Source organism: Cyanistes caeruleus, chromosome 16 (assembly GCF_971803275.1).
Source record: "Cyanistes caeruleus chromosome 16, bCyaCae1.hap1.1, whole genome shotgun sequence".
Taxonomy (NCBI): domain Eukaryota; kingdom Metazoa; phylum Chordata; class Aves; order Passeriformes; family Paridae; genus Cyanistes; species Cyanistes caeruleus.
In genome coordinates, this window is record NC_141716.1 from 11,813,883 (window position 1) to 11,838,951 (window position 25,069).

A 25,069-nucleotide genomic window follows, 5' to 3' on the forward strand; every position below is an offset into this window, starting at 1 on the left:
CCCAGCGGAGCTCAGCGGGAGATGGAGGCCTCGCCGGCAGAGCCGGGTCCCCCCGCGCCGCCGCCGCCGCCGCTCCCGGAGAGGAAGAAGAAGCCGCAGCGGGCGCCGTCGCCCGCCCGGCCCAAGGAGGTGCCCGGCTGGTCGCTGGCCAAGAGCCGGCGCGGAGGCGGCGGGGGGCACCCGGGCGCGGCCCCGCGGCTGGCGGCGAGCGGCGCGCACCCGCACCCGCACCCGCACCCGCACCCGCACCCGCACCCGCACCCGCACCCGCACCCGCACCCGCACCCGCACCCGCACCCGCACCCGCACCCGCGGCGGCCGGGCGGGGGCAAGGACGGGCGGCCCGACAAGCGGGGCCCCGCGGGGGCCCGGGCCGGCGGCAGGGGGCCGGCGGGGCGCGGCGCGGCGCGGCCGAAGGGCCGGCGGCACGGAGCCGAGACGGCGGCCCCCGGAGCGAGGAGGACGGGCTCAGGACCCCGCTCGGTGGCCGGGCCCGGGCCGGGGTCCGGGCTGACCGACAGCAGCTCGGAGGTGTCGGACTGCAGCGCCTCAGAGGAGGCGAAGCTGCTGTCGCTGGAGCTGGGGCTGAGCGGCAGCGATGGCGAGTCCCCGGGCAGCGCCCCGCCGCCGCCGCCCTCGGCCGGAGAGGCGTCGCCGCTGCCCGAGGAGCCCTCGGCCGCCTCCGTGGCCAGCAGCCGCCTGCAGCTCAGCACCTCGCTCGCCTTCTCCGACCTCACCGAGGAGCTGCTGGACGCCGGCACCGACGGGCTGCTCCGCGAGCTGGAGGATCTGCGCTCCGAGAACGACTATCTCAAGGTGGGCACGGCGTGGCGTGGCATCCCTGGCGCGGCTCGGTGTGGCATGGTATCTCTGGGCACTAGTGGTATAGCATGGCATCCCGGGGTGTGGGTCAGTCAGGGTCAGCATCCCTGGCTATAGCCTGGTTTAACGTCCCAGAGCTTTGCAGGGCATCTGAGGGCATGGCTCAGCATGGTGCAGCATCCCTGGCCTTAGCATGGCGTGGTGTGGAGTCCCAGGGCAGGGGTCAGCATGGCTTAGCACCTCTGGGCACAGTAGAGTATCCCTTGTCATCGCAGCGTGCCGTCCCTGTGCACGGTGCAGCGTGGCACAGCCTCCCTGGCAATGGCAATGGCACAGCGTGGCACAGCATGCCAAACTATGGCTCAGCGTGACACTGCATCCCTGGCAATGGTGTGACGTGGCATGGCACTGCGTCCCAGGGTGTAGCTCAGTGTGGCACAGCATCCTCGGGTCCAGCCTGGTGCAGTTCAGCATCCCAGGGCATGGCTGGGCACGGCTCAGCTCAGCCTGGCCTGACTCCGATGAGCAGCACAGCACGGCACGGCTGGGTGCAGGGCTTGGCATGGCTCAGCCCAGCATGGCATCCCTGAACATGGCACAGCCAGGGCTGGCCTGGCATGCTGTGCCTGGCCTTCACTTGGCACATCGTAGCATGACTGGATGTAGGGCTGGCTTGTCTAAGCCTGGAATGGCCACCCTGAGCTTAGGGCAGAGCATGGCCCAGCTGGGTATGGTCCAGCGTGGTGTGGTGTGCCTGGGCACCACTCAGCTGCATGTTCCATGGCATGGCTCGGCACAGGGCAGCCTTTGGCACAACATGGGCCAGGTTAGCCAGGCGTGACCCGGCTGGGCATGGCTTGCCCTGGCACGGCACATTGGGTGCAGCACGACCAAGCCCAGCGTGGATCCAGCTTGGCATGGCAAGGCTTGGCACAGCCTGGGCTGGCAGAGCTTAGCAAGGCACAGCTCAGCATGGTATGGATGTGCTCAGCCCGGCTGGGCATCCTGGGACACAGTATGGCATAACCTGACCCCCTGCAGTTGGGCACGGCTCCCTGCTGCTCTCCGTGCCTGCTGCTGCTGCCAGAGCCTGGGGACATTTTCCAGCTCTCTTCTGCCCGCTGGTTCCTGTGCTCCCTGGGGCCTTTTTCCGGGTCTGCCTGGTTCAAAGGGACGTGGTTGAGCCAGGGCAGATGTGCTGTGTGGGAACAGGGACACGGAGCCGTCCCACCTGGTCCCACATCAGCCTGATGGGCACCAGCACCCACCCAGTCCTGGTGCAGGCATTCTGTGCCCTCCTCAGGGTGGAGCTGTGGCTGAGCTGCTTGGGCAGTCACCTGCTGGCGAGCTCAGGGCTCCCCAGCTACTCTTTGGGTGCTGCAGGTTGGAAGTCAGGCCAGCTCTCCTCTGCTGCTGCCCAAGTTTGTGAGAGTGTCAGGATTCCAACCACGAGGTGGGCATTGGGTGATGCTGGAAAATGCTCAATCAGGCCCCTTGTCCATTAGCAAAGCCCCAGATCACGGCTGGTGTCCCAGCTCCTGCCAGAATTAGCAGCAACAGCTTAAGGGCTTTGATTTACTGGGGGCTGGAAAAACGCAGATGAGGCCCCTGGGTTTCCAAGAACACGCGTGCGAGCGCTGCCATTCCTGCGGGTAGAGCGAGCCTTCCTCCCCTCCCGTGTGATCTCCTTCCTGGCCAGCTGCAGGCCAGCAGGGTGGTGTGAGTGATTTACCTGCCCTGAGGGGTGCCAGCTGAAATCCCCTGGCCAGGAGCAGTGGAGAGGGGAGAGCTGCTGGAGGCATGCACCAAGAATTGCCACGGGGATGGCATCGTCCCTTCTTTGCCAGCTCTTGTGTCTCCTCCCTGACATGTGCATCCTGCTTATATCCATGTTTCCATGTTGTAGCTCACTTCTGCTGGCTCTGGAGCAGGAGATGGTGGGGTGATACCCTGGCTCCAGCTGGGCAGAAGCCCAGAGCACACGCCTCTCGTGCTCCAAAAAATGTTGGAAGATTTGCCTAGTTTCTCCAGCAAGGAGCGGAAAACTGGGCTGGGCTGCAGCAGAGTGCTGGCTTGTGCCATCTGTGCTAAAAATTCAGGCATTTCAGTACTGAAAACAAAAATAAAGCCCTAACCCAAGGGACTGGCACTGCCCATCTTGCCATGCAGCTCTCCTCTGCTCGGGTGGATGAATCAGACTTATCCCAAGTGACTTATTTCCTAAGACTCACCCAAAAAGCTGCAAATGAATATTTTTTTCATGTATTCATCAGCATCAGCTAAAACCTAGTGCATATTTAGAGCGAGATGAGGATTTTTGGGGGCGGGGGAGGGCTTTGGTGACGTTCTGGCACGAGCCAGACGTGTGTGGTGCTACTACGCCCGTGTGATGCACGCTGGGTTTGGGAGCTTCCCAGCAGAGCTCCAGCAGTGCCAGCTCACGTCCCATCTTTCCTCAGCTGCCATCATAAAACCGACTTGTTTAAGCACACTTCACCCATTTCTCTTTGCAGCTCGGATTTGTGCAAGGCTCTGCTCTCCTCCTCCCACTCTGGCTGTACTGGGCGAGCTGGGATCTCCTCTTGCCCGTGCTGTCAGGCCTGTGCACCTGCTGGGACCCCCCTGAATGGGTTATTCTGAGCGTTTTCCCAAAAAGGGCTGTTTTCACGGGCGGGCTGGCAGCCTGGTGAGGGAGGAGGTGCCTTGGTGTCCTTGCCCCGTCTCGCTGTTGCGATGGAGAGCAGCTCCCAGCCCTGCTCAGCAGGCTGGAAAATGTGAGATGTGATACGGCAGCAGCTGCAGAGGGACAGGCAGACAAAGAGTGGGCACGGGAGGGTTTGGAGCAAGGGGAGGGGATGCCTGCAAACCCTTTCCTCTCCTCTCTGAGGGAAGGGGTTTAGGCAAGAGCCGTGTAACGCTGGCAGCACAGTGCTGCCTGCCCTTTCCTGCTGCCTGTCCCCCTCCTGTTCCCTGCCCTGAGTCATCCCACATCCCTTGGGGCTCGCACACCTCTCCCAGCTCTGAGGAGGAACATTCACAGTAGCTGGGGTGCCTTGTTTCCCCAGGGTAGTCGTGCCACCAGCAAGGGCTCTCTGAGAACATCCCCCAGGGTACTGGGGGCTGTGTCTGGGCAGCCTGGCTGGCACTGAGTCCCTGCTCTGCTGCTGCCCAGACACAGCCACAGGGGCAGGGACCATGCCTGGAGCCCCAGTAGGCACCTGCAGAGCTCTGTCAAGCAGCCACCCTGAAGGGGGTTTTGCCCTCTTGCCCTTTCAGATGTGCACAACATGGGTTGGGCTGCAGAGAGCCCCCAGCTGTTTGCCTGCTAATTTATGGGGGCAGGTGTAAAGCTGAGAAATGTTGATTTTTCCCTCGCTCCCATGGCCGTGCCAGCCAGGGGCAGGGATCAGCGCACAGGCTGCTGCACTGAGCTCCAGCACGACATGGATGGCCGGTGTTTGCTGTCAGAGCTGGCCCAGAGCTGCTGTTAATGCACCCAGAGAAACCCCTGTGTGTGACATGGGTGTGCCTTGCCCATCCTTCCACCCATTGCACGCTGGCATGGGCTTGTGCTGCGCTGCATTTTCTGGGCTCCCCTTGCTGGCAGGGGGTGCCTGAGCACCCTGGGCAGTTTCCTTTAAAAATCCCCTTTGATTTTTCTTCTTTTCCCCAGCAAATCCAGCCATAATTCCCTGTGCTGCCTGACGGGCTCTGAGAGTTAATGGCAAGCTGCTGCTTTTGTGCAGCAATCTCGGAGGAAGCCGTGCTTGTTGCTCTGGTGCACGGTAATCCCCGTCTTTGCACGGGGGTCACGGCACACCCGCTGCCAGCGCGGCACAAAGGCGGCTCTGCCACACACCCAGCCGGCTCCCGGCCTTCCTCCTCCTCTGCTGAGCTTTGGGGGTGAAGCTGGAGGGTGCAGGCAGGGCTGTGCCCCCCAAAATGCTGCCCGCCCCCCACGGGCAGGCTGGTGCTGCTGGGCTGTGCCCCAGAGCCTGGGGCTGCCAAGGTGAGGGGTTGTGCTGCCAGCCAGGGCTGTGCTGCACCAGCCTCTTTTGTGTCCCTCACTGTTTCCTGCTTCTTGGAGGTAGCAGGTCCTGCTGGGCTTGCACAGTGTGTGTCCCCTGCTCTGCTCAGAGCTTGCTGCATTCTTGCAGGTGCCAGTGTGGAACTCCCCTTGGGCAGGAGATCCGAGGGTTTCATTCTGCTTCTGGAAGCTGTGAGGGGTCTGGTGTGCACTCTGAGCTGTGCTCTGCCATCTCCACTGGTCCTTCTCCTGCCCTGTCACTGCCCAGGGTCATCATCCTAAAGCTCAGCCCTTCCTGAAAGAGCTGATGCCCTTCAAGTGCATGTGTGGACACAGCTGTTGCCTCCTCCTGCTCTAAAAATGCATGTTGTTTTTTTTTTCTGGACTGGAAGCAGGCAGTTTGCATCCCACCTTTCCGCTTCTTCGTTTCCTTAATAATCTCCCCAGGGAGAGACAGTGTCTGAGGTTTGTGCAGAGGAGGTTGAAGGTAGGTTGTCTCTTGAGCTCCTCCACTGAGCAGAACCTGGCTCCTGCAGCCACGAAACGGGGTGTTTGCTTCTGCACAGAATCCCTGGGGCATTCAAATGAGCTTCTCTGGGCTGCGGATTCCCAGTGTTTTTTTCCGATATGGTGGATTTCTAGTGTGAAAGCACTGTGAAATCTTTGCTGCTCCAGAGATGGGATGAGCGGGATGCAGTGGTGGGTGATGCTGCAGGACAAGCAGAGGAGCAGCCCAGGGGTGCTGGGAGGCTGTGACTCGCAGAGGGATGGGCACCCTGTTGTTTACAGGGCAAGTGGCCCAGCAGGGCAGTCCCCAGGGGCATTTGTGTTGGAGAGAAGTCATTTTTCTCCTCCTCATCTTTTCACACTTCAATTAACATCAGTAACAGTGCTCCGAGCTCAGTGCCACCCCTGAATTTGGGATGTTTCTGTGAGGTTCCTCCCCTCTCCTGGTTCTGCTCTCACCTTAGTCCAAATAAAGGTGATCTGGGCATCAACCCCGGAGTGTTCAGGTCGGGCATCAACTCCAGAAAATGTGCAGGTGCAAAGGGTGAGGCTCTGTGGCCATCATGGACCCCTGAAGCTGTGAGGGGACCCCAGTGCACCCCGTGTGCTGCCTTAGCAGATCAGCTCTGTCCTCCAAGCTCTCTTCCAGTTTGCTGGCATTTTTCCACTCTCCAGTCCTAATCCCTTTACTGTGGCTTAGCAGCATGGCTTGCCTCCGTGGGGCAAACTGGGGCAGGCTGTGCGCCTGCCAGGCTGCATCCACTCAGAGGATTTATCGCTCTTACGGGATGTGGGTGAATTCCTGCAGCTGCAGCAAAGACAGGCACTGCTTTCCCAGCCCCCAGTGCTGCAAATCCCCCAGCCCTGCTCCATGGCTGCACTTCCAGGCTTTGCCTGGGCTGGATACGCTGGACACGGCCTCCCCCTAAAATAACGGTTGCTACAACCCAAAGCAAAAACAAGCAGGAGCTCTTAGCAGGGCAAGCCCAGGCTCCCTTCCAGCAAATGCAAGATGTGGTTGGGTTTTTTCCAAGGTCCCTGCTCCCTGCCCTGCTCAGCTGCTGCTTGGGAAAGCCACATGGCAAGTGAGAGCTGGAATGGTCAGCACTGAAGGAGGATTGCAGTTGTATTCAAGCCACGATTCGCCTGACTTTGGTGGTGAAAGGCTGTTTTCCCCCACCCTCTGCAGTGTGCTTGCTCACCTGCAATGCATAATGCCTTTTTTCCTATGAAAGCTTCCAAGGAATGGATGCCATAAACCAGCTCTCCAGGCTGGTTTGGTTTATGGGGGTTTTGCTGGTGCTCCCAGGGCTGGGGCCCTGCCAGGGGGGGAGGCAGTGCTGGTGGGGGAATCCCTTCAAATTTGTCACCCCAGGGTGCATGCCATCCTTTGCAGGGCTGTCTGCCAGCACATGTGGTTTGTCCCGAGGGGGTTTCACACCTGACATGTCCAGGAGGTTTTCTCAAACATGTCTGCAGTGATGCCCCTTCACAGGACAGTCTGTGGCTGTCCCTGGAACAGCCAGGCCCAGTGTCCCCAGGACCCCCTGTGCTCATCTCAAAGCCTTGGGGCTGTTTCTGTTCTGAGACAGAACAGAAGCAGATCTGTTCTCGAGACCCCCTGTTGAGAAGCAGAGCAGTGGAGGGTGACAGGACCCTGGTGGCCGTGGTGCCGGCAGCCCAGGCCAGGAGATAATCCGGGATTGTCTAATTGACGTTCCTCCTTTGTCACAAAGTGTTTAAAGCCAACAGTGAGCGACTGTGACTTGTCCCTGCAGCTGCCAGCCCTTTCCCCAGGCTTGGCTTCTCCTCTCGGGGAGTTCTTGCAGCTGGGGCTTTGTCAGGCCGGGTGAGTGTGGCAGCCACTGTGCCAGCGCCAGGCAGAGCCAGCACAGAGCTGCCATCTCGGGCTCTAAGTCACTGTCACAGCAATGTGGGGAGCAGTCCCCTGTCCCCTCTGCCCAGGGTGAATCAGGGCTGAGCATCCTCAATGCCTGTGCCAGATCCTTTTGTTCCTTCCATGACCCCACCATGTAGCAGAGCAGAGCGTGAGCCACTCACTTCTCAAGTGGCAATTGCATCTGGCAGTGTCAGGGGGTCTTCAGTGGCAGGGGTTTGGGCAGGAAAGCAGATGCTTGATCCCTTCCCAGGAGGGATCCCTGGTCCCACTGGGTCTTGTGGAGGACAACAGCCGGTGTGAGGGCTGGAGCGTTTGCTTGGGGGATTTGGGTTGACATCATGTTCATGGTGATGTGGACAGAGCTTGGTCAGTGCCCAGGGACCAGAGGGGACAGTCCTTGAGCATCCCCAATGACCACAGTCCTGTTCTGGATGAACATGGGCACTGGGGACCCCACAGTAGTCGTGTGCCATAGCCCTGGAGGAGGCTTTGGGTCAGTGCTGGTGCCAGCAGGATGTCACCCTTGGCCCTGCTGTGACAGTGATGAAATTGCTCTGTCCCAGTGCAGATCACTGGGAGAGCGGAGGGGACTGGGAAGAGGTGGAACAGAGGACCCAGCCCAAGGACTGCTGCTTGGTGGCAAAATAAAGAGCAAACTCTGGTCCCCAGCACCAGTGGCATCTGGTTCATGTCCCCACGTTGCCTCCCCTAGCAGCTGTCCTCGCCTGCCATCTCCTCCTTCCCTCGCCTGCCTCCCTGACACATCTTTTCCAAACATAACCTAATTTTTCTCCCCGTGGCTGCTGCCTGAGCTGCTCCTGCAGCTCCTCTCCCTCCCCCACCTTCCTCTTTCTTTTACCACAAATACTCTCAGGCGCTTTTGTTGGCTCTTCCCCCTCAGACAACCGGCTCACCCCTGGGTGACAGAACCCAGCTGGCTCTGAGCCTTTTCCTGCAAGGATTGGGCTTGTCCCAAGGGGTTGAAGATCTGTGAAAATGGCTCATGGGATGGATGGATGGATGGATGGATGGATGGATGGATGGATGATGGATGGATGGATGGATGATGGATTGATGGATGATGGATGGATGGATGATGGATGGAGGATGGATGGATGGATGGATGGATGGATGGATGGATGGATGATTGATGGATGGATGGACGATGGATGGATGGATGGAGGATGGATGGATGGATGGATGGATGGAGGATGGATGGAGGATGGATGGATGGATGGATGGAGGATGGATGGAGGATGGATGGATGGATGGATGGATGGATGGATGGATGGATGGATGGAGAGCCATGGTGGGCAGCTGTCTCAGGGGAATAGAGGGCAGAGCAAGCTGCAGGATCTAACACAGCATCTCCCGGCAGGATGAGATCGAGGAGCTGCGCGCTGAGATGCTGGAGATGCGGGATGTCTACATGGAGGAGGACGTGTACCAGCTGCAGGAGCTGCGGCAGCAGCTGGACCAGGCCAGCAAGACCTGCCGCATCCTGCAGTACCGGCTGCGCAAGGCCGAGCGCCGCAGCCTGCGCGTGGCACAGACCGGCCAGGTGGACAGCGAGCTCATCCACAGCCTTGAGCAGGACGTCAAGGTCAGCCCGGGGGGCACCTCCCCACCCAGGCAGCCCCCAGAGCCCCTAAAGGGGGTTTGGATGAGTTGTGGGCGTGGAGGGGGCAGGGGATGTTGGGGTGCAGGGAGCTCTGTGAGGATGTGCGGTTTGTTTTGTTGGAGATGGAGTTTGTTTTGTTGGATGCTGATGTGGGAAGTGGGGAGCAGTGCTTTCAGCTCACAGGTGATCTGAGGGCATCCTGGTGCTGGGGAGGGCCAGCACTGCTGAGAATGTGCCAGGCTGGAGCCCAGCCCTGTGCCCTGGGGCTGAGCTCCCTTATCCTGCTCCTATGGGGCTGTGATGGGGCCACCACTGCAGGACGGAGCATCAGGAGCGTGCAGGGACCAGGACCCTGCAGCCTGGGGAGCTGCTTCTCTCAGTCATTGGGAAAACCTTGCAGAGCCCCAGGCACACAGGGCTGGGGGAGGGACAAGAGGATTTCTGCAGGGTGACGTTGCTGTGCCCTCCAGGAGCCTGGTGAGTGTTTGCTGAGGGCTCTCACCAACGAGACTGCTGCCAAGAGGGGGTGTGGTGGCAGTCGGAGACAGCTCGGGATGCATGTGCAGCAGCTCGAGGACTAACTCTGTTTTTTGAGCAGAAAACAGCCAGTCCTGGAGCCAAGACGTGCCATAAATGTGGGGCTGCAGACCCGCCCCGCTGCCCATCCCTGCTGGGGCCCCAATCCCCTCCCCAAACCACCCATCAGCTCCCCCCAGCTTTGGTGGCTGCTGCCAAAAACACCCCCTCCAGCTTCTCCCTTTCTGGGAAAGAAAGCACAGCTCATCCTCAGGGGAACAGGAGCCCGACCCCATGGCCTGAGATCCCCCAGCCCTGCAGCAGAGCTTGCTGCTGCCTCCCCAGTGCTGATATCCCAGCCTGTGCAGTGCAGTGCAGTGGCATTTGGGACAGTTTTTGCTGTCCTGCAAATGCAGGAGCGAATGTTTTGTGTTATTAAGCTCCCTTTATGCTGGGGACTGCTCCTGTGCAGGGATCTGGAGAGGGGGAGCTCTGGGGTGGATGCAGGCACCCTTCACCCCAGGGCAGCTGCTGGTTTTTCTGTAATGTGATGCAGCAGCTCGCCTTTCTCCTGACCAGCACAGCTGCTGCCTGCAGTGACAGGCTGCCTGCTCTGCTGCTGCCTCCCAGCTCTTCCAGCTTCCTGGGGGCTTTTCCAGCTTTGTGGTATGGGAAAAAGGTGCTGAACATCTCCCAGCATCATGCTAGGGCTGGGGAAGGCAGGATTTGCCCAGGGGATGGGGACGCAGGGCAGCCTTGCAGCTGGTGAAGGAACAAGAGCAGTCCCAGGGGCCAGGGGGTCACCCCCAGTGTCTCCTCCAGAGGGTCTCAGTAACCACCTGGTGACCTCTGCATGAGAACTGTGGGTGCCCAGGAGCTGTAGTCTCATCCCCCTGCACATTGTGCCCAGTCTGGTGGGAGCCCTGCTGTGTCCCCAGGTGGCCAAGGACGTCTCTGTGCGGCTCCACAATGAGCTGGAGGTGGTGGAGAAGAAGAGGATCAGGCTGGAGGAGGAGAACGAGGACCTGCGCCAGCGGCTCATCGAGACCGAGCTGGCCAAGCAGGTGGTGCAGAACGAGATGGACAAGCTCCGAGAGGTGAGTGGGACACGGGAGGGGGACCAGGAGGTGTCCCCAAGGCTCTGCTCACAGCAGGTGTCCTGGCCCTGGCTGTGGGATCCCCCAGCCCTGCCTGAGTCACTGAAACCCAAACCGTGCTACAGATGCTGGTGAAACCCGAGCAGCGCTGCCCTCCGCACGCTTCATCCCACCCTGCGGGCACGGGCTGGCTCTGCCCCATCCAGGGGGGGCTACAGGGCTTCCCCACTGCACTGGGGACACTTTATATGTCCCTGGCCACTTGCTCAGGCCAGCCCCCTGGGCCGTGCCCAATTCCAACTGGGCAAAGCTCCGCATGATGTGTGGGGCTCCTGTTCCTGGCAGAGTGCCTGCTGTGGATCCTGAGCACATCCTGCAGGTTCAGACTGGGCTGAGGTGTCCCAGCAGTGTCCCCCTGGAGTCCCAGTGGTGCTGTGGAGCTGGGTGGGTGCACAATCCCCTGGGCAGCCACAAATACACTCGTATGCACAGGTCCAGGGCATTCCATGTCATGCTGTGTTTGGGACCAGCTTCTGGCCGGGATCTGTATCATCCTCGGTGACAGGAAAGGCATCCTGGTGACAGCATGGACTCGAGATCCATTGCAGCCCTTGTAACCCACTTCCCTACTGCCCGGGATGCCTTTGGTCCCGGGGGAGCCTCGGGATGCATTTCTGGCTGAGCCATCAGCGCAGTGTGGGGGAGGAGGCTCTCACTTCCCCCACCGTGCTTCCTGCACACGGGGCCATCCCTGCTTAAAGCTGAGCCCAGCTGCAGGATCCAGCTGCTCCCATCCCCTCTCGGCCATCCCCACCCGGGGTGTCCTGTCCCCGGGCTGCGCAGCCCCCGCAGCAGCAGCCGTGACATGGCTTTCCCTGCAGGCCGGAGCATGGGCTGAATAACAAATGGCAGCAGCGGGAGCTGGGCTGGAGCTCTCCCACACTCGGAAAACAGGCAGGGAAAATGTTCGTGTGGTCAGTGTGGGGTGGGGTCGGGCCCCTCGCTGCAGCTGCCCCAGCCCTGGGGACACTGCTGGCTGGCACAGGCTCAGAGAGGGTCCCCAGGCTCAGGATGGCACATCCCCAGGCTAGCAAGGGCGTTGGGGTTACTCGCTGATTGCAGAGTGCTAATTAGGCAAACATTAGACAAAGTGAGCTAAAAGCTCTCCTCCTCCCTGCTGCTGCAGGGCACAGAGCCTGGCACAGCTCGTTAGCAGCCGGAGCCAGGACTGCACAGCCTCACCCCTCGGGGCTGATTATTCCTCCCTTCCAAGGGCTTCCTCCCATAACTGGGTAATTGTCTGGGGATCATTCCCGAAGGCACAGGCATTTTCCCCTCTTCTGTCTCCTAAAGGGGTAGGAAAAAGCGGGATCAAGCTGGGTCCCCATGCCAAGTTTGCCACAGCAAGCTTGGGTGAAGGGACCCTGAGGCACGGCCAGCCCCAGGCTGCTCCCAGGGCCAGCAGTGAAAACATCTGCCACATCTGCCCTGGGCTGCTGTTCTCGGGGCTGTCTGGGGCTGGTGCTGCCCTTTGCCAGCCACAGTTCCCAGCAGGGCGGGGGTGAGGGATGTGATGTGGCACAACCAGCCCCGGGAGAGGCTCTGCAGCTCCAGCAGCTCCAGGGATGGTCGTGGCCTTAATAGGAAAGCCTGGAGCCCGGCACCTTGGCACAGGCAGCAGCTTACATTTCACAGCTGCTTTCTTTGGCTGCTGGGCCTCAGCACCAGCTTGGAAATAGGTCCAGGGCAGCTGCATGGATCAGCCAGCGCTCATGGGAGGCTGTGTGGATATTCCTGAGGGTCTTGCCCAGCTCCCTTCCCCAGATATCTGGCTCTGCTCTGGACACCTTTATTTTTACCGTGCTTTTGGTCTGCCTTTTTGTTCTATCTGCCTTCCCCACCTCCCAGCTGTCCTCACTAGCCTGGACGTTGTCCCTTATGTCCCCTTGTGACCCTGACAGCAGAGTCAGCATCGTGCTGCTGAGGGCTCAGGACATGTCCCTTGCTTGGGAAAAAGGTGATGGGGAATGTCATCGTCTGCTGATCCCACACTGGAATGTCCTGAGAGCTGTCCCTTGGCCTGGGGGTTGGATTCCCTGCTCCATCCAGCCCTGACAGGGACAGTGACTCAGCCTCTCCACTCTCCACGGCTCATTTCCTGCTCACTCCTGCTTTTTCACTGCTCGTTTGCCTGCAGGGGGAATTTCTGGCCAAACCTCATGATGTGATGCTTGCCAGTCTTCCTCAAAGTAAAGGGCCTCTCTCAGCCCACCAGGGCTCGGGTGTTTTCCTGGGGTCCACGAGCATCTGGGAATGTCAGTGTCCCTGTCCATCCACATTGAATCTGTCTGTCTGTCTGTCAGTCTGTCACTCACTGCTGGGCTGGGGTGCAGTGCCAATGCTGAGGGTCATGACTCTTTTTTTTTCCTGCAGAACTCCCTGAAGAAGCGGGGGTCTCGCTCCATGGGCAAGACTGAGAAGAAGCCGTCAGTGCAGGTATCAGCACCTGAGCACCCCAGGCACGCCACAGTGACCCAGCAACACCCAGGTCAGGGTGCCAGCTGGGGACTGAGCCCAGACCAGGAGTAAATCCAGCCATGGCAGCGCCATCCCCTCCTTGCAGGGCTTTGCAGAGCTTTCCTGCCTCTCAGAGCCCCTGCATAAGGGCGGGATTGATGTGCTGGGCCATCCTCTTTGTCCTCAACCGCTCCCTTGTCTCATTTATCAATGGAGCAGTGGTCTGCGGTGGCTTTAACCCTTTCCCTGTGTAAGGAGCTGCAGGTTTGGCTTTGACATTGCAAAGCTGCTTCTGTTCTTGTGGCTCTCACAGCCCGTGTCCCTTGTGCCAGTGCCAACAGCTGTGCTTGAGGGTGCTCTGGGAGCTTCACGGGGTCTGGGGGAGCAGAGGGTCCCTGTGGGGATGGCTGGAGGCCACACCACTCCTGCCCCTCACAGGCTGCTGGGGCAGCACAGGGCTGGGGGATTTGCCTGTGGCAGGGGGATTTCAGCTGTCACTTGCTGTTGAGCTGAGCTGCTGTGACTCGCTAATGCTGTTACCAGGGCTCGGAGAGGCAGAGCTGCTGTTGCAGGGATAGAAAGGCAAGAGGAGAAATCCTCTTTCAAAGGCAGAAGACTTGAAGGGTTTATTTTGGGGAACGGATCTGCTCCCCCAAAGCTGGGACACAGAGGCAGACCATGCAAAGACACTCCTGACATGCTGCTGAGTGAGGCAGGAACCCTGAGCAGCACAAGGGGTTTGGGTGATCTGTGTCCTTCTTGGCACAGGCCCTTCTGTGCAGCCACAGGACACAGACCCCCCCAGGACCTCAAAGACTTTCCCTTTCAGTCTTTATTTATCACCTCCCCTTAACTCCATTCTTGAGAGCCCATTCTGGCCAGCTGACGGTTCCAGCATCCTTCCCCTCATTTCCCCAGAGAGCTCTTACAGCCAGCTCTGCCCTGAGTTGAGTGGGCTCCTCCATCATCCCCTTCCTGAGGCTGAAGCCCCTTATCTGCCTCCTCCTGGGGCAGGGGACAACCCCAACCCTTCTGCTTCCTACACCCCCATGGAGCTAAGACCCTTCAGCTTGGGGTCAGGGTGGTCCCAGTTCTGTGGTGGGAAGTGCTCCAGGAGCTCTGGGCTTCCCCAATGGGATCCCCCTCGCTCCCTGTCCCCACGCAGCCGTGGCTGGTGGCCTTTGGGCACAGATGCTGTGACTCATCTGTGGCTTCCTGGGCCCCTTTCCTGCCCGGCTGTGCTGGGTGAGCAGCAGCACTCCCCAAAAATGGAGCTGGAGGGAACAGACTTAACACTGAGGTCTGCCCGGACCCCAGGAGCCCTCCAGGTGGTCTTGGGGATGTGTGTGTGTCTCTTTGCTGATGCCAGGGCATAGAGGGATACATTGGGTTGCTGCTTTTATTTTTTTTTTCCCCTGGAAAAACAGGAACTGAGGTCATGTCTGCCCTGCCCGCTCCAGCCCTCCCCTAATCTCCTCACCTAATTAGGGGGGCACAGCTTTAATGCGCCTTAGCGAGGTCGTGTCCCAGTGCACAAGCGTGGAGGTGCACCAGGGTGGTTCCTGTGGTCATAGCAGGACCTTTAGGGAATAAAATGGCACCCTAAACTCATGGGAACCCCCTTTCCATCACCTTGTTGTGAGCAGCCCAGGAAGTCTGCAGAGTAAATACTGCTGCAGGGTTTGGGGTGAGTGTGGGCATGGCTGGGGGGGCTGGGGGTCCAGAGCACCCAAAGAAGGGGCTGGTTGTTTTTTATAAGGCAAGGAAAGGGGAAAAGGGGTGAGTTGAGCTGGGCAGAGAGCTGCCAGGGCCAGCAGCCACCCAGCCAAAGGGCTTGGCCACCTCCAGCGCTGCCCAGCTCCAGTGGGTGCAGTGAGGTGAGGGTCACAGCCTGGCAGGTCCCTTCCTGGCAGTGACCACGCTGGAGCTTGGAGCACTCAAGTGACCCCAGGGCACAGGAAGCTGCGAGCTGGACGTCAGGAAATCCTTGTCCTCCATCCAAAAAGCTCCCAGAGCAGAGAAACGGTCTGTCTGGGCAAACAGCCAAGATCCTAACTGCTAAATAATAAAGGAACACATGGAGAAACGGTCCTGAGAAGCAGAGGGGCTTGGGAAAGGACTAGTGAGCTGATGCTGAGGCTTTGCCTGGGTTTTCAGTGCCCTGGCAAGGTGGGTGCAGCAAGGCTGGGGATTGGGATTTCAAGAGGTTTTCAGCTGCTTCTCTGCCCTGTGATGAGCGTGGGGGGCTGAATGAGAGGAGCAGAGCCCTGACAAGGACATTGCAGAGCAACAGTGCCAGTTTTGGGGAGGAAACCTTAGTAACCCTGTGGAATCTTGAGAGCTTTCCCTTCTCCTCTGCCCTGTTGTGGATCAGGCTGGACTTGGTCCACCCATCCCTGGTGGTGGCTCAAGGGCTTCTTGGGGCAAGACCCACAGGTCTCCTCATCCAGGGCACGGCCTGTGTCCAGGCTCACCCTGAAAGCCTCCAGGATGGATCTGAAAGCTTTTCCCCCTCCAGGAGCAGAGCCAGCAGCTTCCCTGGGATGACTGGGGTGGGAAGGTGGCATGTCCCCAGGGCTCTCTGGGAGTCACCATGGCCCTGGGAGCATGTTTCTAATACCCACCCCCTCCGGGTCCCCAGGAGGACAGCGCAGACCTGAAGTGCCAGCTGCACTTTGCCAAGGAGGAGTCAGCCCTGATGTGCAAGAAGCTGACCAAGCTGGCCAAGGAGAATGACGGCATGAAGGAGGAGCTGCTGAAGTACAGGTCCCTGTACGGGGACCTCGACAGCTCCCTCTCCGTGGAGGAGCTGGCTGACTCTCCCCATTCCCGGGAGGCCGAGCTGAAGGTCCACCTCAAGCTGGTGGAGGAGGAAGCCAACATCCTCAGCAGGAGGATAGTGGAGCTGGAGGTGGAAAACCGCGGGCTGCGGGCAGAGATGGACGACATGAAGGGCCAGGGGGACAGGGAGCTGCCGGGGCAGGACTCGCGCTTCCTGGTGGGTGTCTCGAGCTGCGGGGACGCGGGGGACACGGTGGCGGAGCTGCGCCGGCACCTGCAGTTCGTGGAGGAGGAGGCCGAGCTGCTGAGGCGCTCGCTGCTGGAGCTGGAGGACCAGAACAAGCTGCTCCTGAACGAGCTGACCAAGTACAAGTCGGACCACGAGCTGGACGTGACGCTGTCGGAGGACAGCTGCTCGGTGGTCAGCGAGCCCTCGCAGGAGGAGCTGGCCACGGCCAAGGTGCAGATCAGCGAGCTCAGCGGCAAGGTGAAGAAGCTGCAGTACGAGAACAGGGTGCTGCTCTCCAACCTGCAGCGCTGTGACCTGGCCTCCTGCCAGAGCACCCGGCCCATGCTGGAGACCGACGCCGAGGCCGGAGACTCGGCACAGTGCGTCCCCACCGCCGGCTGGAGGGACGGGATGGGCGGCAGCGAGGCCGACGGGCAGGACAGGGGGCTGGGCGGCGGGAAGGTGCCCGATGGCCCCGCCAAACTGCTCAAGCCCAAGGACCTGGAGACCTTGCTGGGCATCCGGGACCAGGCAACTCTGGTCAGTAAAGCGATCGATGTCTTGATTTCGGACGCCAACGGGTTCACTGCGGGGCTGAAGGCGTGCTTGGACAACGAGTGTGCGGGGGTGCTGCTGGGCGAGGCGGTGGGCAGCGGCGGCGACAGCCCCAGCGATGCCAAGCTGATGAACGTGCTGCTGATGCGGCTGGGCGTGCTCCAGCAGGACCTGGGCTGCTTCGTGAGGAAGGTGGACCACCTCACCGGCGGCTTCAAGGAGCACACGGACTCCTTCCCCTTCTCCAGCCCCAGCAGCCATGACATCAGCAAAGAGGGGCTGCAGAAGGAGCATGCCTCTGACTTCCAGGTACGGGTTCTTCCCACATCCCTCACAGCAGCTGCCGCTTTATTTGCCACCACGTTTCCTCCTGCTTTAACAGAGCAAACCCTGATCCCCGATGTAACCTCCCTCCTGCCTCTCCAGAGCAAAATCCAAACTAACACCTCACTGCATGCCAGTGGCACCGGGGACAAGGTAGGACTCTGCTCCAACAGAGTGTGCCCAGGGCAGGGGGCAGTGGACATCCTGGCACAGGCTGGTTGTGCCAAGGCTGCCCTGCCCATGGCCAGGGGCTCTCGGGTGCAATCCCACCTTAGCAGGGGCTGATGTTTTGGCTGCTCTCCCTGGCTTAGCCAGCATGGTGTTTCAGAAGCTCTTTGCTTGTTGGGCGAGCTGGGTGGGAAGAGAGCAGCCTGCAGCACCTCTGAAAGCAGCCCAAATTGCAGGGACCCCACTTGCAGGAATCCTCCATCCCCAGAGGTACCCAGGCAGGGTAATTTGGAGAGCAAAGGCTTCAGGGCAAATCTGCATCCAAGGCAGAACACCTTTGGAGCAGTGCAGAGCAGCTCATGCCCTGCTGTCCCGCTGCTCTCAGGGGTCCCAGCTCGTGCTGGGGGTCAGGGATGTCAGTGGTGGATGGGGCTGCAGACACAAGCCCCTTTCTGGAGCACACTCGCTTGTTCAGAGTCCTATTGTTCTGCATGTGGTCCCCCCAGCCCGAGGTCCCAGTCTCCCCCAGTCACTGCATGGCACCGTAACCGGTGTTTGCACATTTTTTCCCTCTTTCTCTCTTTTTTCCCCTTTCCCCAAACAATCCAGGCCACGTGTCTCCTCATCCTGTGTTTCCTTTTGGTTTCCGCATTGTCTCCCACCATGGTGGTGAAGCTCCTTCTCCTCCTCATCCTTTTTGTTGTCTTGTAGTTCTTTACTGTTTCGGAGACCCATTGTTTTGTTTTCTGGCTTTTTTTTCTTCCCGCTCTTTTGGTTTGTTCTCATTAACTTGCCCACGCATGCAGCAGCCTGATTTTAGGGACGCCGACCCTTTCCGCATCCCCCACACCAAGGACACGGACCCCGCACATCCCCGGAGCTACAGAACCTGCCGGGCCGAGGAGAACGACTCCTACGCCACCGAGGTACGGCACAGGCAGGGAGCCGTGTCCCCTTGGCCAGCGGGGTTGGGGACAGGGCTGTGGGACGGGGTTGACCCTTTGGAGAGCTGGCGACAAGGGAAGCTGCAGAGCCTGGTCAGGGAGGGACACAGAGAGGTGCAGCCCACCTTTCCCATCCCCTTCCCGGGCTCTTACAGATGAAGGAGCTGCAGCTGGTGCTGTCAGAGGCCAACGAGAGCCTGCGGGGGCTGCAGGAGCAGCTCTCACAGGAGAGGCAGCTGAGGAAGGATGAGGTGGACAACTTCTCACAGAAGATCTGCCAGGTGAGTAGGTAACAGCCTCTGCCCCATGAGACAGCTGTCCTCAACCCATGGTGGTGCCACCTCCAGCCCAGTGACCCACATGGGGACCTGGGTGCCACCTGGGAGCACACACAGCATGTCCCACTTTAAAGGCTGAGCACACTCCTCTTTGCACATGGGCACGGAGCCATGCAGGACTTCCCCCATGGGACTGCCTCAATGGCCCTGCTGTCCCCAGCATGCTCCCAGGCTGGTGCAGGTCCCCCAAATGGGGACATGGGGCTGGCACCAGGCTCAGCCCAGACCCTGGGGTGGAGGCATCACATTGCTGCCACCAGAGCCTGTCCTGGAGCCACTGCTCTCTCCACAGCTGAAGGAGGACCACCAGAAAGCACTGCTGCGACGGGAGTTCGAGCTGCAGAGCCTGAACCTGCAGAGGCGGCTGGAGCAGAAGTTCTGGAGCCAGGAAAAGAACCTGCTGGTGCAGGAGTCACAGCAGTTCAGGCAGAGCTTCCTCCTGCTCTTCATGAAGCTCAAGTGGTTCCTCAAGCGCTGGCGCCAGGGCAAGGTGGTGCACAGCGAGGGCGAGGACTTTTTGGAGGTACGGTGGGCTGCCATGGAGGGGTGACCACACTTTTGGATGTGTCCCTCGTGCCTGTTTGCCCTGCCTAGCACTGCTTGGGTGTCCCCCATCCCTGGCCAGGGGCTGTGGGTCCTCATATCACCCCAGGCATGGTGTCACCCGCAGGTGAACAGCATGAAGGAGCTGTACCTGCTGCTGGAAGAGGAGGAGCTAGCCCCGCAGCAACAGGCAGACAACAAGATGTGTGCCGGGGACACCTGGACCCCCAACACGGTGAGCAGGGTCCCCACGAGCTCGGGGTGGATCAGGGTAGGATCAGCCCCTGCTGTGGCTGTGTGGCGTGGGGTGGTGGCTGCTCTCGGGGTGCATGGCTGGGCGGGGATGCTCCTCCACAGGACATCACCCTGAGTGTGGTCCCCTGCCCTGGTGGGTCCCCTGTCCCTCACCTTGGCAGCAGCCTGCAGGGCTGGGATCCAGAGAGGGGAGCTCCCATAGAGTCCCACCCCGTTGCCTGTGTTCACCCCTGTCCTCCTGCAGCCCAACGAGTGCATCAAGACTCTGGCAGACATGAAGGTGACCCTGAAGGAGCTGTGCACGGAGCTGCGGGAGGAGCGGCGCGGTGCCAGCGAGCTGCAGCAGCAGTTCACCAAGGCCAAGGCTGCCTGGGAGATGGAGCGTGCCGAGCTCAAGTGCCACATCGCCCAGGTGGGGGCCCTGGGCACCCCGTGGGCTGGCAGAGCTCCCCCATGTCTTCTGGGGGGCTGGGGGCCTGCCTGTGCCCTGTGCCAAGCGCTGGGCTGGGAGCAGGGTGGCACTGTGGGAATCTTAATTAGCAGCCACTCAGGCAGGAGAGTTTCCATGGCAACGGGGCTGGCATGGAAATCTGACTGTGGAGCAGCAGAGGATGCTCTTTATTCCTGTCTGGGGAGGGTGGGATGGGACAGGGGCTCAGCATCCCTCCTGAGGACAGGCAGCTGAGAGCAGCATCAGAGCCCACCTCTCCCCACCCCAGGTCACAGCGCAGGATCCCTGCAGATGCTGCAAAAGGGATGCATGGCTGCAGGGAAGGCAGGAGGTGCAGGGAGGGCAGCCTGGGCACTGGGGGAGCTCCTGCCTGTAGGATGGGTCCCATCGGTCCCTCAGCCCTGCCCTCCCAGTGCTGAGAGGTTTCCACTCACGCTGTGCTGGCAGCAGCCCATGGCTGTACATCAGCTCTGCTCCCCAGCACAGGTGCCAGCACTTTCCAGGCAGGATTTCTCCTGGCAGAGCATGTCCCCAGTTCTCATATTTCCTCAAAAGTGAGCAGAGCAGCCGTAGTGGCAGCACCCCAGCAGTGCTGCACCCTTGGGGGACACTCTGGCAGCACTGCAGGTGATGCTGCCCCTCTCCAGGAGCCATGTCCTGCAGGCAGGAGCACAGCAGGGCCAGTAGGACATTCAGCCTGTGTCCTGCTGGGTCACCATCTGCTGGGCCGGCTGGCATGACGTGGCTGCAAGCCAGAGCTGGCCATGGCTTGGCCGTGCTGTGGGCAAGCCATGTTGTGTGTGTCACATCCTTGGGGACGTGCTTATTGCCCAGCCTGGCAGCATGGGACTGGCAGTGGCAAGCAGGATGCCCGCAGCCCTGCCCATTTGCTGGAGATGTCCAGCACCACGCTGGAGCCACAGGTCCCTCACAGCCACCACCATGTCCCCACAGCTGGAGTCAAAGGCAGGCAAAGGGATCGCGGAGCGTGCGCTGCCAGACTGGAAGGTGGCACTGAAGAGGGAGCGTGAGGAGCACCAACATCTCCTGGCCGAGTCCTACAGCGCTGTCATGGACCTCACCAAGCAGCTGCAGATCAGTGAGAAGAACTGGAACCAGGAGAAGGTGGAGCTGCTGGCTCGCTTCAAGGAGGAGCAGCAGCAGGCAGAGCAGCAAGCGAAGGACCTGCAGAACAAACTTAACCAGGTATGGTGTCCCCCGTCCTGCACGTGTCCTCCAGCCTCTGCTGCTTGCCCCGAGAATGTTTCATGCTTTTGCTTGCCCAGAGAGGCTCATGTTGCAGCTGTTGAGTGACCAATACATTCTCCAGTTGCAGAAAGGATCCAGTCCGTGGGCATTGAAGCACTCTGAAATGGAGAAGCATGGCAGCAACTGGAAAGAGGTGGGTAACGGAGGGTGGAGTGCTCTTAGAGCTCGGGTCTCTGCTAAGGGTTAGATGGGAGGATGTGAACACCCCAGTGAACACCCCTTAAACAGCAAATGAGGCTGCAAGGGAGAGCACCAGGAGAATGAGAGCGTGAAGGGCATGGCTGGACCCCAAGAGCTACTGTGAGGTTATAAAAAGCTGATTTTAAATAGATGTGGTTGCAGCAAGCTCCATGCAGTCCTGGGACTGCTGTGCCTCAGTGTGTGGGGAAGCTGGTGGTGCTGGAGGGGAGCAGGATGCAGCCCCTGAGCTCCTGCCCATCTCTGTGCTCTGGTCCTGTGCTTGCTGACCCTGGAGCTTTCTCCTGTGCCCTCCTAGGCTCTCAATGAGAAAATCACAGACAAGGAGACAATCTCTGAAGCAGAAGCCAAGGGAACCAATCTCAAAAGGTGAGTGTGCTGGTGCCTCCATGGTCCCTGGAACATAGGAACATGGAGGGGGGCCCTGGGCTTGACTTCCCTGAGAGTAACAGGGAGATGCAACCGTGTTCCAGGGTAGTCCTGGAGGCAAAGGGCTCCGTGTGAGGAGCAGGACTGGGTGCCCAGGGAGGTCCAGGTCCAGGGAGGGTGGGAGCAGAGTTCCTCAGCTGTCGCCCAACCCCCTGTCCCCTTTTGATCCCCATCCTCTCTCCTCCCACAGGACCAAGTCTGTTTCCTCCATGTCAGAGTTTGAAAGCTTGCTCGACTGTTCTCCCTACCTCCCTGGAAAGACCGTGCCAGGGCTGGGTGACCATGCCCGGGGCAAAAAGGCATCCTCGACCACCCAGATGCTGCCCAACGGGATCCGGGACAGCGCCAGCCTTCCTCCCTCCAACTGTACATATGTGAATATTGAACAACCTGCCCCTGACAGCCTGGTCAAAGAGAAGCTGGGCATCTCCTCCTGGGACTACTCACAGGCAAGCGGCCTCTCTGGGCACGACCCAGCTCAGAAACAAATCCAGAGGAGCTACACGGCGCCCGACAAGACTGGGATCCGCATCTACTACAGCCCGCCGGTGGTGCGGCGGCTGGAAGCGCCTCTGGTGCACAACAAGGAGGGCAAGATCATGATCGAGCCCGGATTCTTGTTCACCATGGCCAAGCCGAAGGAGCCGGAGGAGTCGGCCAGCGCCGAGGGCACCTACAGCCAGTGGCTGTGCAACTTCTCCAAGCAGCAGCAGGAGCTGCTGGACAGCGGCGCGGGGGAGAGCGCGGTGCCGCCGGTGCCGCGCTTCCCCCCCTCGCTGCACGACCTGGAGATCTCCGGCAACATGAGCGACGACATGAAGGAGATCACCAACTGCGTGCGCCAGGCCATCCGCTCCAGCTCGCTCGAGAGGAAGGTGAAAAGCACCTCCAGCCAGACGGTGGGGCTGGCCCACGTGGGCACACAGACCATCCAGACGGTGAGCGTGGGTCTCCAGACCGACCTGCCCCGCGGCGCCGGTGTGCACGGCAAGAGCTGGTCCCCGCGCAGCTCCTCCCTCATGTCTGTGCGCAGCAAGCAGATCTCCTCCTCCCTGGATAAGGTCCATTCCAGGATCGAGCGGCCATGCTGCTCCCCAAAATACGGCTCTCCGAAGCTGCAGAGGAGGTCTTCCTCCAAGCTGGACGCCTCCAAGGACAGGAGCCTGTGGAACTTGCACCAGAGCAAGCAGAATGGCTCTGCCTGGGCCCGCTCCACCACCACCCGCGACAGCCCCGTCCTCAGCAACATCAACGATGGCCTGTCCAGCCTGTTCAGTGTGGTGGAGCACGCGGGCAGCACCGAGTCCATCTGGAAGCCGGGTTGTCCTGAGAGCAGCCGGGCCAAGCCCGAAGCACCCAAGTACGGCCTCGTGCAGGAGTTCTTCAGGAACGTCTGCGGGCGGGCGCAGAGCCCCACCGCCCCCCAGGAGAAGAAGGAGGTCACTGGGGAGGAGAGCAAGAGAGCTGAGCACCCCAGCCCCACCACCCACCACCCAGCCGAAAACATCACCCGTGTCTTGAACAAGAAGGTCCTCAAGCAGGGCAGCTGCGAGGACCCCAAGCCCTCGTCCCCTGGCCAGGGCAGTAAGGACGCAGCCCTGCGGGACCCCGAGCTCATCTCGGCCATAGCCAGCGAGGTAACGAGGCACGGAGCCCCCCGGGGTGTCCCGCCGTGGCGGGGATCGGGGTGCCTGACCCCTCTAACTCCGCTGTGCCCTGTCTATCTTTGCAGGACACGGCGTGTGACTGCAGCTCCCAGTCCCTCACCTCCTGCTTTGCCCGGCCTTCCCGCTCCGCGCTCCGCCACTCCCCCTCCAAGTGCAAACTGCACCCCGCGGACCCCCCCAGGGCGGAGGAGAAGCCGGGGGCCTCGAGTGAGTGAGGACGGGGGCCCGGGGGACACAGCGTGCCTGCCATCCACTGTCCTGCCAGAAGAGCGCCCGCGCTGAGCCCGCGGGGCTCCTCTCGGAGGCGGCACGGGCTCATCTGTCTCCTAAACGTCCCCTCGGCCCCGGGGACGCTTAAGAAGCAGATGTGGAGCTGGAGGCTGCCGGTAGCCCCGGGCTGCGGGGACACCCTGCCAGGGTGGCTGCATCACCCGCTGCCAGCGCGCCGGGAATGAAAAATGAGACCCTGCTGTGCCGAGGGCTGTCGGGCGCTGAGACACGGAGAGCAGCCGGGGGAGGCTGCTGGGGTGAGGCTCAGCAGGGCCGCTGCAGGGAAAGGCTGGCTGAGGGCTGGTGCCCCTGGCTGGAGGGTGCTGGCTGCGGCTGTGCCAGCGCTGCCCGCCCTGCCTGGGCTCCGGAGCATCCTGCCAGCATCCTTCCAGCATCCTTCCAGCATCCTGCCGGCATCCCGCGGGCCCGATTGCCGCGAGGTTGCATCAGCCGCGGGCCGCGTGTGCTTCCCCGGCAGGAAGGAGGTGGGAGGCTCCCTGTGGTCACCCAGGCTGGGCTGGCTGGGGGCCCTCCCCGGCCACCCTTGTGCTCTGGGGGTGCTGCTGAGGCCCTTCGCTGCTGGGAAGGGCCCGGGTGGTCCCCGGGCTCCTCCAGCTGCAGAGCAGGGATCGCTGGGTGCACAGCGTGGGGAGAGGTGGCCTGTGTGCCTCTGTGTGTGTGTGTGCACATCCCCTGCTCCCAAGGGGCTGTGCTGCCCCTGCCTTGCACCCACCTCCCTGCTTGGGGCCACTTGTAGTTATTTCTCCTCCAAATGCTGAATATACATATTTCTCTTTTTTATTTTTTTTCCTTTCTTTTTTTTTTTTTTTTTTTTTTTTTTCCCCTCCACTTCTGGCTCTGCCCAACTCCGGACAGCCTGCAATGTAAAACCAAGTGCATTTTAAAAATACCGAAATGAGCTACATTGGAGAGGCACCAATTGGATTAAGAGATTGTGGCTTGGGAGGCTGCAGCGTGGCCCGCGGTCTGCGCCGCGCATCCCTCCATCACCACCAGAAAAAGCCTTACCCAGGGAGGGAGGGGGCAGCAGCCACGGCCCCCACGGCACTGCACAGCTCCTGGGGCTGGGGGACCAGCCCCACACAGAGCAGCCTTGGTGCCTCTGTGCAGCTCCAGCAGAGAACAGAGATTTCTGAGGCAGCTGCCTGACCTATTTTCGAGCTGCCTGCCAGGGGCCAGGCAGGGATTCACCCACATGGAGCTGCCTTCAGGTGTCTGGGGCTCAGCACATTGCTGTGGGGCTGTGTGCCTTGTTCTGGGGGCTCTGCATTGCCCCAGGGGCTCCATCCACTGCTCCAAGGGCTCTGCATTGTCCCAGGGGCTCCATCCACTGCTCCAAGGGCTCTGCATTGCCCCAGGTGCTCCATCCACTACTCCAAGGGCTCTGCATTGCTCTGAGGCTCTGTACAGTGCTCCAGGAGCTCCGTACACTGTTCCAAGGGCTCTGTGCATTGCTCCACCAGCTCTGTACACCACTCCAAGGGCTCTGTGCATTGCTCTGGAGCTCTGTACACTGCTTCCAGGGCCTCTGCACATTGTCATCTCGCAGTTTCTCATAAGAACTGCTGGTGCTGCCGAGGCTGCTGCCCTCTCCTGTCCGGCCGCTCGCTGCCCGCAGCA

General features: G+C 60.6%; 1 protein-coding gene across 2 annotated transcripts; it reads left to right on the plus strand.

The window, feature by feature from the left end:
- On the plus strand, positions 1 to 24,421 carry MTCL2 (microtubule crosslinking factor 2). 2 transcript variants are annotated; one of them, XM_023939946.2, is made up of 16 exons: positions 1 to 816; positions 8,635 to 8,859; positions 10,332 to 10,490; positions 12,924 to 12,986; positions 15,649 to 16,881; positions 17,871 to 17,990; positions 18,164 to 18,289; positions 18,639 to 18,869; positions 19,017 to 19,124; positions 19,389 to 19,556; positions 20,550 to 20,801; positions 20,926 to 20,997; positions 21,361 to 21,431; positions 21,682 to 23,128; positions 23,224 to 23,365; positions 24,305 to 24,421. In XM_023939946.2, exons 1-16 carry the CDS (start codon positions 22 to 24, stop codon positions 24,331 to 24,333), a joined length of 5,241 nt encoding a protein of 1,746 aa, XP_023795714.2. In that variant the 5' UTR covers positions 1 to 21; the 3' UTR covers positions 24,334 to 24,421. The 2 variants fall into 2 exon arrangements, with proteins under 2 accessions (XP_023795714.2, XP_023795713.1); XM_023939945.2 differs by having other exon boundaries at positions 732 to 816; positions 17,874 to 17,990.
- The last annotated feature ends 648 nt before the right edge of the window (positions 24,422 to 25,069 follow it).